This window comes from Bubalus kerabau, chromosome 17 (genome assembly GCF_029407905.1).
Source record: "Bubalus kerabau isolate K-KA32 ecotype Philippines breed swamp buffalo chromosome 17, PCC_UOA_SB_1v2, whole genome shotgun sequence".
Classification (NCBI taxonomy): Eukaryota; Metazoa; Chordata; class Mammalia; order Artiodactyla; family Bovidae; genus Bubalus; species Bubalus kerabau.
The window spans coordinates 66,187,472-66,203,425 of NC_073640.1; the positions used below are offsets into that span (position 1 = coordinate 66,187,472).

General features: G+C 41.5%; 2 protein-coding genes across 2 annotated transcripts in view; both read left to right on the forward strand.

The window, feature by feature from the left end:
* Nucleotides 1–9,428: 9,428 nt before the first annotated feature.
* On the forward strand, nucleotides 9,429–14,165 carry LOC129631669 (cationic amino acid transporter 3-like). Its single transcript, XM_055552831.1, is given in 11 exon segments — nucleotides 9,429–9,798; nucleotides 10,373–10,531; nucleotides 11,356–11,533; nucleotides 11,760–11,872; nucleotides 12,049–12,271; nucleotides 12,440–12,579; nucleotides 12,684–12,786; nucleotides 12,967–13,154; nucleotides 13,352–13,518; nucleotides 13,788–13,896; nucleotides 14,077–14,165. Coding segments are annotated over 11 exon segments (1,839 nt in total).
* A 1,520-nt stretch (nucleotides 14,166–15,685) lies between these two features.
* LOC129630735 (cationic amino acid transporter 3-like) overlaps nucleotides 15,686–15,954 on the forward strand; it is a 37,825-nt gene continuing 37,556 nt past the window's right edge. The window contains 1 exon segment of the mRNA XM_055551231.1: nucleotides 15,686–15,767. Within this exon segment, the coding sequence (XP_055407206.1) occupies nucleotides 15,686–15,767 (82 nt within the window).

Sequence of the window (15,954 nt, forward strand, 5' to 3'; positions counted from 1 at the left end):
TCTGGAAGTTCACGGTTCACGTATTGCTGAAGCCTGGCTTGGAGAATTTTGAGCATTACTTTACTAGCGTGTGAGATGAGTACGATTTTGTGGTAGTTTGAACATTCTTTGGCATTGCCTTTCTTTGTAATTGGAATGAAACTGACATTTTCCAGTCCTGTCGCCACTGCTGAGTTTTCCAAATTTGCTGGCGTATTGAGTGCAGCACTTTAACAGCATCATCTTTCAGGATTTGTAATAGCTCAACTGGAATGCCATCACCTCCACTAGCTTTGTTCATAGTGGTGCTTTCTAAGGCCCACTTGACTTCACATTCCAAGATGTCTGGCTCTAGGTGAGTGATTGCACCACTGTGATTATCTGGGTCATGAAGATCACTTTTGTACAGTTCTTCTATGTATTATTGCCACCTCTTCTTAATATCTTCTGCTTCTCTTAGGTCCATAGCATTTCAGTCCTTTATCGAGCCCATCTTTGCATGAAATGTTCCCTTGCTATCTCTAATTTTCTTGAAGAGATCTCTAGTCTTTCCCATTCTGTTGTTTTCCTGTATTTCTTTGCATTGATCACTGAGGAAGAGTTTTTTTTTTTTATCTCTCCTTGCTATTCTTTGAAACTCTGCATAATTACCTTAAATGTAAATGGGTTGAATGTCCCAACCAAAAGACAAATACTGACTGAATGGATACAAAAGCAAGACCCCTAAATATGCTGTCTACAGTAGACCTACCTCAAAACAAGGGACACATACAGACTGGAAGTGAAGGGCTGCAAAAAGATATTTCACACAAATGGAGACCAAAATAAGGCAGGAGTAGCAATACTCATATCAGATAAAATAGACTTTAAAATAAAGGCTGTGAAAAGAAACAACAACAACAAAAAAAAAACTACATAATGATTAAAGGATCAATCCAAGAAGATATAACAATTATAAATATATATGCACCCAACATAAGAGCACCACAACATGTAAGGCAAATGCTAGCAAGTACGAAAGAGGAAATTAACAATAACACAATAACAGTGGGAGACTTTAATACCCCACTTGCACCTATGGACAGATCAACTACACAGAAAATTAACAAGGAAACACAAACTTTAAATGACACAATGGACCAGTTAGCCCTAATTGATATCTATAGGACATTTCACCCCAAAACAGTGAATTTCAGCTTTTTCTCAAGTGCACACGGAATCCTCTCCAGGATAGATCACATCCTGGGCCATAAATCTAGCCTTGATAAATTTTTAAAAAATTGAAATCATTCCAATCATCTTTTCTGACCACAACACAGTAAGATTATGTGTCAATTACAGGAAAAAAGAAAAAAAACTATTAAAAATTGCAACATATGGAGGCTAAACAACACGCTTCTGAATAACCAACAAATCACAGATGAAATAATAAAGAAATCAAAATATGCATAGAAATTAATGAAAATGAAAACACAACAATCCAAAACCTATGGGACACTGTAAAAGCAGTGCTAAGGGGAAGCTTCATAGCAGTACAGGCTTACTTCAGGAAACAAGGAAACAGTCAAATAAATAACCTAACTCTACACCTAAAGCAACTAGAAAAGGAAGAAATGAAAAATCCCAGGGTTAGTAGAAGGAAAGAAATCTTAAAAATTAGGGCAGAAAGAAATGAAAAAATAAACAAAAGAGACCATAGCAAAAATCAACAAAGCTAAAAGCTGGTTCTTTGAGAAGATAAATAAAATTGACAAACCATTAGCCAGACTCATCAAGAAACAAAGGGAGAAGAATCAAATCAACAAAACTAGAAATGAAAATGGAGAAATCACAACAAACAACACAGAAATACAAAGGATCATAAGAGACTACCATCAGCAACTATATGCAAATAAAATGGACAGTTTGGAAGAAATGGACAAAGTCTTAGAAAAGTATAACTTTCCAAAACTGAACCAGGAAGAAACAGAAAATCTTAACAGACCCATCACAAGCATGGAAATTGAAACTGTAATCAGAAATGTTCCAGCAAGCAAAAGCCCAAGACCAGGCAGCTTCACAGCTGAATTCTACCAAAAATTTAAAGAAGAGCTAACACCTACCGTACTCAAACTCTTCCAGAAAATTGCAGAGAAAGGTAAACTTCCAAACTCATTCTGTGAGGCCACCATCACCCTAATACCAAAAGCAGACAAAGATGCCACAAAAGAAAGAAAACTACAGGCCAATATCACTGATGAACATAGATGCAAAAATCCTTAACAAAATTCTAGCAAACAAAATCCAACAACATATTAAAAAGATCATACATCATGACCAAGTGGGCTTTATCCCAGGAAGAAAGGATTCTCTAATATCCACAAATCAATCAATGTAATACACCACTTTAACAAATTGAAATATAAAAACCATATGATTATCTCAATAGATGCAGAGAAAGCCTTTGACATAATTCAACATCCACTTATGATTAAAAGAAAAACCCTCCGGAAAGCAGGCATAGAAGGAACATACCTCAGCATAATAAAAGCCATATAGGATAAACCCACAGCAAACATTATCCTCAATGGTGAAAAATTGAAAGCATTTCCCCTAAAGTCAGGAACAAGGCAAGGGTGCCCACTCTCACCACTACTATTCAACATAGTTTTGGAAGTTTTAGCCACAGCAGTCAGAGAAGAAAAAGAAATAAAAGGAATCCAGATTGGAAAAGAAAACTCTCCCTGTTTGCAGATGATGTGATCCTCTACATAGAAAACCCTAAAGACTCCACCAGAAAATTACTAGAGCTAATCAATATAGTAAAGCTGCCAGATATAAAATTAACACAGAAATCCCTTGTATTCCTATACACTAACAATGAGAAAACAGAAAGTGAAATTAAGGAAACAATCCTGTTCACCATTGCAACGAAAAGAACAAAATACTTAGGAATAAATCTACCTAAAGAAACAAAAGACCTATAAACAGAAAACTATAAGACACTGATGCAAGAAATCAAAGAGGATACAAATAGTTGGAGAAATATATCATGTTCATGGATTGGAAGAATCAATATAGTGAAAATGAGTATACTACCCAAAGCAATCTATAGATTCAACGCAATCCCTCTCAAGCTACCAACAGTATTTTTCAGAGAACTAGAACAAATAATTTCACAATTTGTATGGAAATTTAAAAACCCCAAATAGCCAAAGCAATCTTGAGATAGAAGAATGGAACTGGAGGAATCAACCTGCTTGACTTCAGTCTATACTACAAAGCTACAGTCATCAAGACAGTATGGTACTGGCACAAAGACAGAAATATAGATCAATGGAACAAAATAGAAAAGCCCAGAGATATATCCATGCACCTATGGACACCTTATCTTTAACAAAGGAGGCAAGAATATACAATGGAGAAAAGACAATCTCTTTAACAAGTGGTGCTGGGGAAACTGCTCAGCCACTTGTAAAAGAATGAAACTAGAACACTTTCTAACACCATACACAAAAATAAACTCAAAATGGATTAAAGATCTAAATGTAAGACCAGAAACTATAAAACTCCTAGAGTAAAGCATAGGCAAAACACTCACTGACATAAGTCACAGCAAGATCCTCTATGACCCACCACCCAGAGTAATGGAAATAAAAGCAAAAATAAACAAAGGGGAACTAATTAAATTTAAAAGTTTTTTCACAATGAAGGAAACTATAAGCAAGATGAAAAGACAGCCTTCAGAATGGTAGAAAGTAATAGCAAGTGAAGCAACTGACAAAGAATTAATCTCAAAAATATACAAGCAGCTCCTGCAGCTCAATTCCAGAAAAATAAACGACCCAATCAAAAAATTGGCCAAAGACCTAAACAGACATTTCTCTAAGGAAGACATACAGATGGCTAACAAACACATGAAAAGATGCTCAGCATCACTCATTATCAGAGAAATGCAAATCAAAACCACAATGAAGTACCATCTCACGCAGATCAGAATGGCTGCTATCAAAAAGTCTAAAACAATGAATGCTGGAGAGGGTGCAGAGAAAGGGAACCTTCTTACACTGTTGGTGAGAATGCAAACTAGTACAGCCACTATGGAGAACAGTGTGGAAATTCCTTTAAAGACCGGAAATAGAAATGCCATATGATTCAGCAATCCCACTGCTGGGCACACACACCAAGAAAACCAGAATTGAAAGAGACACGTGTACCCCAATGTTCATCGCAGCACTGTTTATAATAGCCAGGACATGGAAGCAACCTAGATGTCCATCAGCAGATGAATGGATAAGAAAGCTGTGGTACATATACACAATGGAGTATTACTCAGCCATTTAAAAGAATACATTTGAATCAGTTCTAATGAGGTGGATTAAACTGGAGCCTATTATACAGAGTGAAGTAAGCCAGAAAGAAAAACACCAACACAGTATACTAATGCATATATATGGAATTTAGAAAGATGGTAACCAAAACCCTGTATATGAGACAGCAAAAGAGACACTGATGTATAGAACAGTCTTTTGGACTCTGTGGGAGAGGGAGAGGGTGGGAAGATTTGGGAGAATGGCATTGAAATATGTATAATATCATATATGAAACGAGTCACCAGTCCAGGTTCGATGCACGATACTGGATGCTTGAGGCTGGTGCACTGAGACGACCCAGAGGGATGGTATGGGGAGGGAGGAGGGTTCAGGATGGGGAACACATGTATACCTGTGGCAGATTCATTTTGATATATGGCAAAACCAATACAATATTGTAAAGTTAAATAAAATAAAATTTTAAAAAAATAAATTAAAAAAAAAGAATCAAATATTAAAAAAAAGAAAGAGACATGTGTACCCCAGTGTTCATTGCAGCACTGTTTACAATAGCCAGGACATGGAAGCAACCTAGATGTCCATGGGCAGACAAATGGATAAGAAAGCTGTGGTACATATATACAATGGAATATTACTCAGCTGTTAAAAAGAATGTATTTGAATCTGTTCTAATGAGGTGGATGAAACTGGAGCCTATTATACAGAGTGAAGTAAGTCAGAAAGAAAAACACCAATATAGTATATTAACGCATATATATGGAATTTAGAAAGATGGTAATGATGACCCTATATGCGAGACAGCAAGGGAAACACAGATGTAAAGGACAGACTTTTGGACTCTGTGGACAAGGGCAAGAGTAGGATGATTTGAGAGAATAACATTGAAGCATGTATATTATCATATGTGAAATAGATCGCCAGTCCAGGTTCGATGCATGAGACAGGGTGCTCAGGGCTGGTGCACTGGGATGACCTTGAGGGAGGGGATGGGAAGGGAGGTGGGAAGGGGGTTCAGGATGGGGAACACATGTATACCCATGGCTGATTCATGTGAATGTATGGGAAAAACCACCACAATATTGTAAAGTAATTTGCCTCCAATTAAAATAAATTAAAAAAATTTTTTAAGGAAATATAACATTAGCTACAGTGCAGATGACCTAGTGGACATTGTAGTAAGTAAAAGAAGTGTGACAAGAAATGACAAATACGACATGACTCCACTTAAATGAAGTACCTGTAGTGGTCATGAATAGAGACAAAAAGTAGAGTGGTTTTTGACAGGAACCCATTTGTTGAATGGGTACAGTTTCATTTCACCAGATGAAAAAAGTCCTGGAGTTTGGTTACACAAAATGTGAATGTACTTAACATGACCAAACTGCACAGTTAAAGATGGCTGAAATGGTAAATGTAATGCAATATGTATTTTAAGATAAAAGAAATTCAGACCCTCCCCTGAGGGTAACCACAGAAGACTCAGGGCTGATACCAACACAGTAGGTGCTCCCTGCCCGCCCAACCCCATCCCCACCCCAACAACCCGGGGGTGAGGCCTGTCTTCTGTGCTCAGGACTCCCTGCTTTGGTTTTTAGAGATGTCTCAGCTCCAGCCCCACACAGCTTAGCCTCAGCCTCATTGACTGACCCACTACTCCAGGCTCTGCTCCAAGGATCCAGTAAGTCTTGGGTCACCCTCTTCTTTGGAAGACTGTGTGGTGAGTTCACATCCTCCCAAAGAGACCTCTGCAACTCCAGAGTGCAGGGAGGTCAGCCCGGCTCTGAGGGTAGAGAGACCAGTTTTCCAGATGAAAACAAGAGCTGGGAGTTGTTGTGTTTGTGAGAGAAGGGGTTGGGTGGAGGGTTGGATCAAGTCTGAAAGTTGGGAGACTCTTTTTAGACTGATGTTCAAATGATATGAAAGGATACCTTTAGGATGGGGGGAAGGGAGTTTGGGTTGACAAGCACACACTGCCATATTTAAAATGGAAAACCAACAAGGACCCACTGTATAGCACAGGGAACTCTGCTCAGTGTTATGGGGCAGCCTGGATGGGAGGGGAGTTTGGGAGAGAATGGATACATGTATGACTGAGTCCCTTTGCTGTCCATCTGGAACTATCACAACATTATTAATTGGCTATATCACAATACAAAATAAAAAGTTTAAATTGTTGTTTTAAAAAGATTACTTTTATATAGGGTTTCCATCATGTGAATCACTGATTTCAGGCTCCTGTATGCTCCAAATTTATGGGTTCCTCCTCTGTGGATATTGGGGCAACTATACTGATATGGATTTTGGTATGTGCAGAGGACAACTGCATGGTAATTTATATTAACTCACTTTTGGGTTTTCTACACCTGAGAACTCTGTGAAGCTGGCTGTATTATTTATCATTGGCAGCAATTTCTTAAATGGTTGTGAGATACTCATGACATAAATTAACCATCTTAATTATTTTAAGTGTACAGTGGGGGAAGAAAAAGGGGAGACAGGTTGAGGAAGTAACACTGACATGTATACACTGTCATGTGAGAAATAGATAGCTAGTGTGAAGCTGCTGTATAACATGGGGAGCCCAGTCTGACACTCTGTGATGACCTAGAGGGGTGGGATAGGAGGGATGGGAGGGAAGGTCAAGAGGGAGAGGAACAGATGTATAGTTATAGCCGATTTGTATTGTTGTACAGCAGAAACCAACACAACATTGTGAAGCAATTATCTTCCAATTTTAAAAAATTTTAGGTATACAGTTCAATAATGTTAAGTATATTTACATTGTTGTGCAGCCAATCTCTAGATCATTTTTCATCCTGTAAAACTAAAACTTTGTCCCCATTTTATGATAACTCTCCACTTCTCCCTTCACCCCAGCCCCTGGAAAACCACCATCCTGCTTTCTGTCTCTATAATTTGATAACTCTCGAAAGTTCACAGAAGTGGAATCATGCGGTATTTGTCTTCTTGTTATTGGCTGAGGTTACTTAGCATAGTATCCTCAAGGTTCCTCCATGTTGTAGCACACATCAGAATTGCCTGTCTTTTTAAGGCTGCATAATATTCCACTACATATATAGACCACATGGTGCTTATCCATTCTTTCATGAAAGGACATTTGGGTTGCTTCCAACTTTCAGCTATTGTGATAATACTCTTTTGAACACAAATATCTCTTTGAGATCCGATTTTTCCATTCTATGGGGTACACACCCATAGGGTGAATGGATCATATGCTAAATCAATCCACTTCTAGCTTTTGGAGGAACAACCACAGCAGATGCACATTTAACATGCACAAGGATTCATCAGCAGAATGTAATCAAGAAGAAAATGAAGGTCCAGAGAAGTGAACTTCTTCAAAGGCCCAGAGGTGTTGAGGAAGCCAACATTCTAATAATATTCTCCTGGGTTCTTAATCCTTGCTCTTAACCAAAATGCTGAGCTTGGACTTAAGAGTATTGGAAGAGAGAGCCCCCTGAAGGTAACTCCTGGCCACTGGGTTATCCTAGCCCTACAGAGCCATGTAGCCAGGACACATTTCAGGCCTCAAATGAGCAGGAAGCAGAGTCCTGTCATTTCTGATTCAGAATGAAGTTTTATCCCACCTCCCTCCAAGCAGTTGGGAGACCTCTCTGGTTTGACACTATGACTGAGCTAGTCTAGAATCTGTCCCACTTACAAATTCCATCTCACTCTGCCCCAAAGCAGAGTTCCTATTCCATGTCACTCTGCAAGCAACAAAACAGGAAGCGCTCAGGTTTCAGGATCCTTGGTGAAAAATTATGCAGAGTCTGAGCTCTTTGATTACCAAGCTCCTAAAACAGTCACTTCACATGTATCAAAAAGGGGATGAAATAATGATGATAACAATTTTCCCTGTGTTATAGAGGAAAGGAGGGCAAAGATGGTATAGTTTGTGAAAACTCAGAAAAATTAATATGCTCCAGAGCTGGTTGATTTCAATTAAAAAGTCATATTCTTAACCATTCATTTATTAAACTGTTCATTTATTTATTCATGCATGCTCAGTCATGTCTGACTTTTTGTGACCCCATGGACTGCAGCCCATCAGCCTCCTCTGTCCATGGACTTTTCCAGGCAAGAATACTGGAGTGGGTTCCCATTTTGTCTCCTGCATCTCCTGCATTGGTAGACAGCGTCTTTACCACTGAGCCACCTGGAAGCCCCTCTTATCCACTCAACTTATACCAGTTAAGCAGCTTCTGTGTGTCAACACTGCATTTGAGGCTTTTTCTTCTCAAGAAGCAAAAAGCTTATCCAGAATATTTGGCTGGTCTAATAATTAAATTGATGTGAAACAAATTAACAAATTTAATTTGCTGTGTATGAGAGCCCCATAAAAACTTGAGGCTCAAGAGAGTCAAGCAATGGAAGCTTATATGGTATCATGAGTTTAACAGAACAAGGGAAGAATCTGGAGCTTCAAAGGGGAGGAAGACAGCCCAGAGGAAGATGGAAAGAGCAAACGTTTGGTGAACAAATGTTTGCCACTCCAAGCAGGGAAGACTTTCTGAGATTAAAAAGTTCTCTCTGTTAATAGCTCTCTTCCTGGCATAGGTCCCCTAATCCAATTATTTTGAGCAGTTAAGGGAGAGGCAAGGAGCTTCTCCAGAGTCTGCTGGATCTTAACCACCTTCAGTTCAAAGTCTACCCACCAAAGGGGTACATTTGGGGAGAGATAATCCACTCCATCTCACTTCCCTTCAAGCAACGCTGTCAATAATTTTGAATCATATTAAAAGATGTATTTATGTTTAAGGAACCAAAGCTCAGACACGGAGAGCTGCCCAATGTGTCCATTTACCACCTGCTCCCCATCACTCCATTGCTCTGTAAAATTGGACTCCCAGGGTCAAGGGCAGATGCAACTTTTTTTTTTAGTGGAAGTAAAGTTGTTTGCATCTTGTATTAATTTCTGCTGGACAGCCGAGTGATTCAGTGATACATATATATATTCTCTTTTTCATTTTCTTTTCCATCATGGTTTATCACAGGATATTGAATAGAGTTCCTTGGGCTACACAGTAGGACCTTGTTGTTTAAGATGGACATTCTTAATAACTTAGTGTCTTGCGTTCTCAGCAGATCATAGCCTCCTCAACTCCGTCTAGGATGCTGCATCAGTATGTTCGCCAACTTGGTCAGAAGCTGGTACACAAGCAGCCACTGGATCCCGTAGAGGAGTCTGAGAGTCCTGCAGCTCATCTAAACACGCTGGACCTGGTGGGCTTTGGTGTGGCCAGCACCTTGGGAGCAGGCGTATACATCGTGGCTGGTGCAGTGGCCAAATACATAGCTGGACCAGCGACCATCATCTCCTTCTTGGTGGCTGCCCTGTCTTGTGTGATGTGTGGGCTCTGCTATGCAGAGTCATGGGCCAGGGTACCACGTTCTGGTTCTGTGTATCTCTACAGCTATGCCACCATGGGACAACTGTGTGCCTTCATCACTGGCTGGAACCTCATCCTGTCCTGAGTTGTTGGTGAGAGGTTGTTGGGGGTCGGGGAGGCATGGGGTTTAAGATCAGGAAGTGAGGAGAGAGGAGGATTGGGGTCTTCTCTCATTCACAAACATTTTGTTATCTATCTTGTTGAGGAGGAGGATACCATGGGCAGGAAAACCCCACAACTTCATTGTACTCAGGTCTATCCTGTTTCTTTAAATGATGATCCAGGAAACCAGAAGGAAAGGGAACTGTAGGGAGTGGGTGAGAGGGAAGCATGCCCCACAGGCTCATCCATTCACCATATTGAAATCTTTGGTCAGCTGTTGCCTTCATGGGATTTTCCTTTACCCTGTGATTTAAAATTTTCAGCTTTCATCTCCCAGCCTCCCTGGTCCCACTTTCCTGTGTTCTTTTTCTTGCATAACGTTGATCTCTTCCTAATTATACCAAATAATGACCTATTTTGTGAGTTATCTGGGTCTGCTTTTCCCATTCCAAGAAGAAAATCTCTTTCAGATTGGGTAGTTTTTCTTTTTTTTTAATATATCCCATGGCACATAGACAAAAATCAATTTATTTTTGTTAATGAATATTCCTTCTGCTGCTGCAGCCACTATCTGTTTGTCCAAAGCCTGGAGCATCACCTTTGGCAGCTTGATTGGAAACCACATCTCTCAGGCATTAGAGGGGACTTTCTCTCCGTACATGCCCTTTTTTCTGGCCACATACTCAGACTTTGTCACTCTGGGCCTGTTGCTGGTAATGATTGGTGAGAAGGGGACAGAGACAGGAAGAGAAGAATGGAGTGTGGAGCAACAGCTGGGGAGGGAAAGGCTTAGGTGCAGAATTAGGGGGGTTAACACTAGAAGGAAAGGTGACAGGAGGGGAGGACACACACTGTTGTTTTTTATCCTTGGCACCATTGACAAATTGGGTTGGATCATTTTTGATGTGGGGGGTTGTCCTATGCATTGTAAGGTTTTTAAAAAATCAGTGTTGGGTATAGAGTAGCAAACATTCCAAGCCTTTACTCACTAGACACCAGTGATGCCCTCCCTGCCCCCAAACTCTGACACCCAGAAAGTCTCCAGACAGTGCCAACTGGTTGGCAGGCAAAATCACCCCCGCTGAGAATCATTGACTTAGACCAACAAGCTTTCTCCTCTGTATTGAGGCCAAAGATTGCTTTGTTTTTCAATTGAAAGGAAGTCCTCATAGCACAAAATTAATAATTTTATTGTTCCCTCCCAGCTTTATTTAGATATATTTGACATACAGCACTGTATAAGTTTAAGTTACACAACCTGATGATTTCATAGATATATATTGTGAGATATGAAATCAACCATCTGAAAGTGTACAATTCAGTGGCACTTAGTACAATTACCATGTTGTGCAACCATCATCTCCATCTACTTTCAAACACGTTTATCTCCCCAAAAGGAAAGACTGCTCCCAGTACCCGTTGAGCAGTCACTATCAGTCCACCACCTCACCACAGTCTGCAACCCCCGCCTCTGGCAACCATTAGTCTCCTTTCTCTCTCTATGGATTTATTTATTTTGAGTGTTTCATATTCCATCTATCCCATAGGAGTAATGCTTCTGGGACCTCACGCATCACCGCTGATTATCATAGTGTTCACAGGCATCAACATTTTTGTTCCAATCTTCACTATCTTCTCTGGCTTCATTAAGGGAGACCTGCACAACTGGAAGCTCACAGAACAGGACTACAGACTGAACATATCTGGATCCAGCGATATCTATAGGTTAGGAGGTTATGACCCTTGGCCAGAGTAATGCTTGTGAAGTGGGGGAGGGGGCAGTGCAGAGCTGGGAATACAGTAGGGACTAGAGAGATCTGGGCTGGTGAATCCACATGATCAGATGATGGGGGCGCTGGAGCCCAGGACTTGTGGCATGAAGGGAGGAATCCAGTAGAGATGGCTGAGCACACCCCACCCATGTTCTTCTTCATTCCTTCTCTCACCATAGCTTGGGCCCTTTCGGTTATGGAGGGTTTGCACCCTTTGGCTTTGATGGGATTCTCCGAGGAGCAGCTCTGTGCTTCTACTCATTTGTTGGTTTTGATGGCATTGTCATGAAAGGTAACATGGTTATTGTGAGTCCCATAAAGGGTTTGGGCACAGTTTCAGCTGCCCGTTGGGACAGGGGTTGTAGATGGTTAGCCTGCTTTGGAAGATGCAAGAGGAAAGGGGATTTTTTTCTCCTTTTTGCTTTCACTCCAGTGTTTTCCTGACCCAGTACTTCCACCCACCTGCAGGGAGAGAAGCCCGAAATCCTCAGCGTTCCATCACTTTGAGCATGGTGATCTCCATCTGTGTTGGCTTTTTGGCATACTCTGGTGTCTCGGCATCAATCACCCTCATGGTGCCCTACTACCAGATTCATCCTTTCAGCCCCTTACTGCAGGCTTTTCTCCACATTGGGTGGGACCCTGACAGATATGTCATGGCTGTTGTCTTCTTGTGTGCTCTTTTATACAGGTCAGTGCCATGGTTTTCTCCCTGTTTGATGTCAAATTCTTAGGTATCTGTCCGTTGGTATGAGAGATAAGAGAGCAAGACACCTTACCCCATGTAGACAAGGGAGGAGATGCCCTAGGCTATCCCTTGCCTCGAAGTCCCCACATATGTTTCCATTTTCTCTTCCAGCCTCCTGGGCATCATATTTTACATGTCTCAGTTGATCTGTGCAATGGCCAAGGATGGGCTCCTTTTCCGGGGCCTTGCTCAGATCCATGCCCTCACAGGTACCCCTGTCATGGCCATAATGTCTTCTGTAAACCTGGCAGGTGAATAAATGAAGCACATTCCTTCTCCAATCAATTTCCTTAACTTGGATTTTTCTAGTGGTTTCTCATCCCACTTTTCCACCTTATTCCTGCCCTCATTCTAGTCATCATGGTGTTACTCTTGGACTTCCGTCATATTGTGGAACTCATGTTAACTGGGATCATGCTTGCTTACACTTTCGTGACTTTTTCTGTGCTTGTCCTCAGGTAAAACTCCACTACACCTTGACTGGGAGTCTTGGACCCCTAGGGGTTGATGGGGAGGTAATCGTTTTCTGGTTTCATGCTGCCTTCTATTTCTGGTTAAGGCAGGAAAGAAATGAATAGATTGTCTGATGTTGGGTTAGTAGAGACTGCTGTTATTATTGCCTTGGTACCTCTATTCAGGTACCAACCAGACCTGAAGGAGAAAACAGGAGAGGAAACTGAGATGGAGCCTAAAGCTGAAGAAAGTCCTTTGGACTCTGTACCTGAAGGAGGGAACTCAAATGTTCTAAAGAGTCTGTGGTTCCCTACCAGCACCATCCCCACCCAGAAATCTGGCCAGATTGTCTATGGATGTGCCTTCCTGCTTGGTGAGCAGTGGGATTTCTCTTTTGTTACATTCTGAAATTAACAGGATGGGGTGGGATTCTGTGTCTTTGGGAGTTGAGGAGTCTTGTATCTATGATGGCCTTACCTGATGTGGGCAGCCTGGGGAAGAGTGTGACCTGAGCTCTGACATCTTTGTCTACTGGGTCCAGCCTGTTCTCTTCCACCTTGACCCTTGCAGTTCTCCTGCTGACCATCCTGAGCCTGGTCCTGGCCCAGTGGCCCAGCCAGGTGTTCTCTGGAGACCCCGTGCTCACAACAGTGGCTGTGCTGCTGCTGCTGCTCATCACTGGGGTCACAGTCATCATCTGGAGGCAGCCCCAGAACCCCTCTTCTCTTCACTTCAAGGTAGTGGCCTTATGTGCTCACAGTGTCCACCTTGAGTGAATGAAGTCTACATGCTTAAGGGTCTAAACATCCTTCGCTGGACAAGGAAATGAGGGGAGTTGCTAAAACCAGTGGACCTGTCCCTGATCCACATGCAGTGTTTAAAAATCCAATCTCAGTAGGAACTGAACACAGAGGCTGAGGACTGGTCTTCTTGCCCATTTGGAGTAGTACAGTCTCCCTTTCAGACTTCTTGGCTGTGTTCAGGGATGAACTGACTCTGCCCACAGGCCCCTGCTGTGCCTGTCCTCACACTGGTGAGCACCTTCGTGAATGTTTACTTGATGATGCAGATAACCTCTGGGGCCTGGGCCCTATTTGGAGTCTGGAATGACATTGGTAAGTTACTTTCTGGGCTAAAGAGGCCTCTTGGGTGACTGAACCTCTTACTCTATCCCCAAACTGTGTCAGATGCCATAATAGGAGGCCTTTTATGACTTAGTGACTAAACAACAACCGGACACATGTAAGTGGAAAGAGTGCCTACTTCACCTACTCATTGCCTCCTTTCTCTACTAGGATCTATCATATACTTTGGATATGGGATCCGACACAGCCTGGCAGGGAACAATTATCAACAGCCACCAGCGTCCACCCCCCAGACTTGACAAAAACATCCCTAGTGCTGAGTCATCTTAACCACAGGAAGTAGATGCTGTGTGGAATCCCTCCATGCACTGGAGGATCTGCTGGTTCAAGGGGCACTGTGAACCTCTATGGAGTGTGAACATGGTGTGCATTGATAGCTGTGTATTCACTAACAGAAGACAAAATGACTTTAATCTTGTATAATTTAAACATGTAATACACATACATGGAAAGTCTGTGTTTCAGCAAGATGAAACTTTCTGTAAAAGAATATAAGGTACAAGACCACATATAAGAATGTAAGCAGCAACTGGAGGAAGAAATAAAATACTAATCATCCCAGAAAAAGCTCCTCCTTGTGCTTATTTCCAGCAAAAAGATAGAGATTGCCACATAGGAAGGAAACTCAGGTCCCTGTATTGTGTCATGAGTTGCACTTTATGCAAGAGGAAATAGCCACCAACTCCAGTATTCCTGCCTGGAGAATCCCATGGACAATGGAGCCTGGTGGGCTACAGTTCATAGGGTCTCAAAGAGTCAGACATGCCTGAGCAACTAAGGAGCAGCAGCATAATTAATATGCATAAGATATGTATATATAATATACTGATTAAAATATATGTGTTCATTGTTTATCTAAATTCAGTTTATCTGGTTGTTTTGCAACATTATTTGCTAAATCTCTCAGCCCTTGGTCTCTATGTATGTTCTCTGTACTCTAAAATCCTATGGTACAAGGGCATTAGTTACATTTCCTTAGGGCCCACCCTTGTGACCTTTTTAACCTTAATTACCTCATTTTAAAATAATTTTCTTCATTTGAAATGTGAAGTGTTAGTCGCTTCAGTCATTTCCAACTCTTTGCGACCCCATGTATTGTAGCCCTCCAGGCTCCTCTGTCCATGGGATTCTCCAGGCAAGAATACTGGAGTGGGTTGCCACTCCCTCCTTCAGAAGATCTTCCTGATTCAGGGATGGAATTCATGTCTTTCACGTTGCAGGCAGGTTGTTTACTCTCTGAGCCACCAGGGAAGTCCCTTCTTCATTGAAGTCTCACATTTATTTACTTTTGGCTGCATCAGGTCTTATTTGTAGTGCTCAGGCTCAGTAGTTGCCAGGTGGGCTTAGTCCAGACAAAGGATCAAACCCCTGTCCCCAAAAGTTGAAGGTAGATCTTAACCACCAAACCACCCTTCTACCACATATAGTCACATTCCAAGATCCTAGAGATTAAGACATCAACCTATGAATTTGAAAGCACAGAGTTACCTTCAGACCATGACACTTGACCCCTTTATGCTTCCCGGTACCTGAAACAATGTCTGGAACACAGTAAGTGCTCAACTATATTTGATGAGCCATATAATGAAAAATTCAGACATATCTGTAATATTTTACATGATAAATCTTTTATTTACCAGGAATTATCAAAGGGAGACCACAGTATTTGCTTTGGAGGGGAAATATTTTGTTAAACTACTTAGAATAGAAAATGAGCCTTTAAAGCCATGTCTCATCTATCAATGCTACATCCTAGACCATGTTGCAGGAGAAAAGAAATGCAGAGAGAAATTGGGAAGAGGAGAGCGAAGAGAATGGGAGGGGAGACGATGAGGCGTTCTGTGAGATGAGAACGTCTTCCCTTGATCTGGCCTCACTTTCATATGAAAATCATGAAGTGATGGATGTAGGTGGGCATCTCATGGAAACCTGTGAAGGCTTTTTGAAATGATTATTCTTGGTGTAGATTGATTAGGGGGATAAAACAATTGGCAGAAGCAGGAGACAGAGCGAATCATGGAAGTTTTA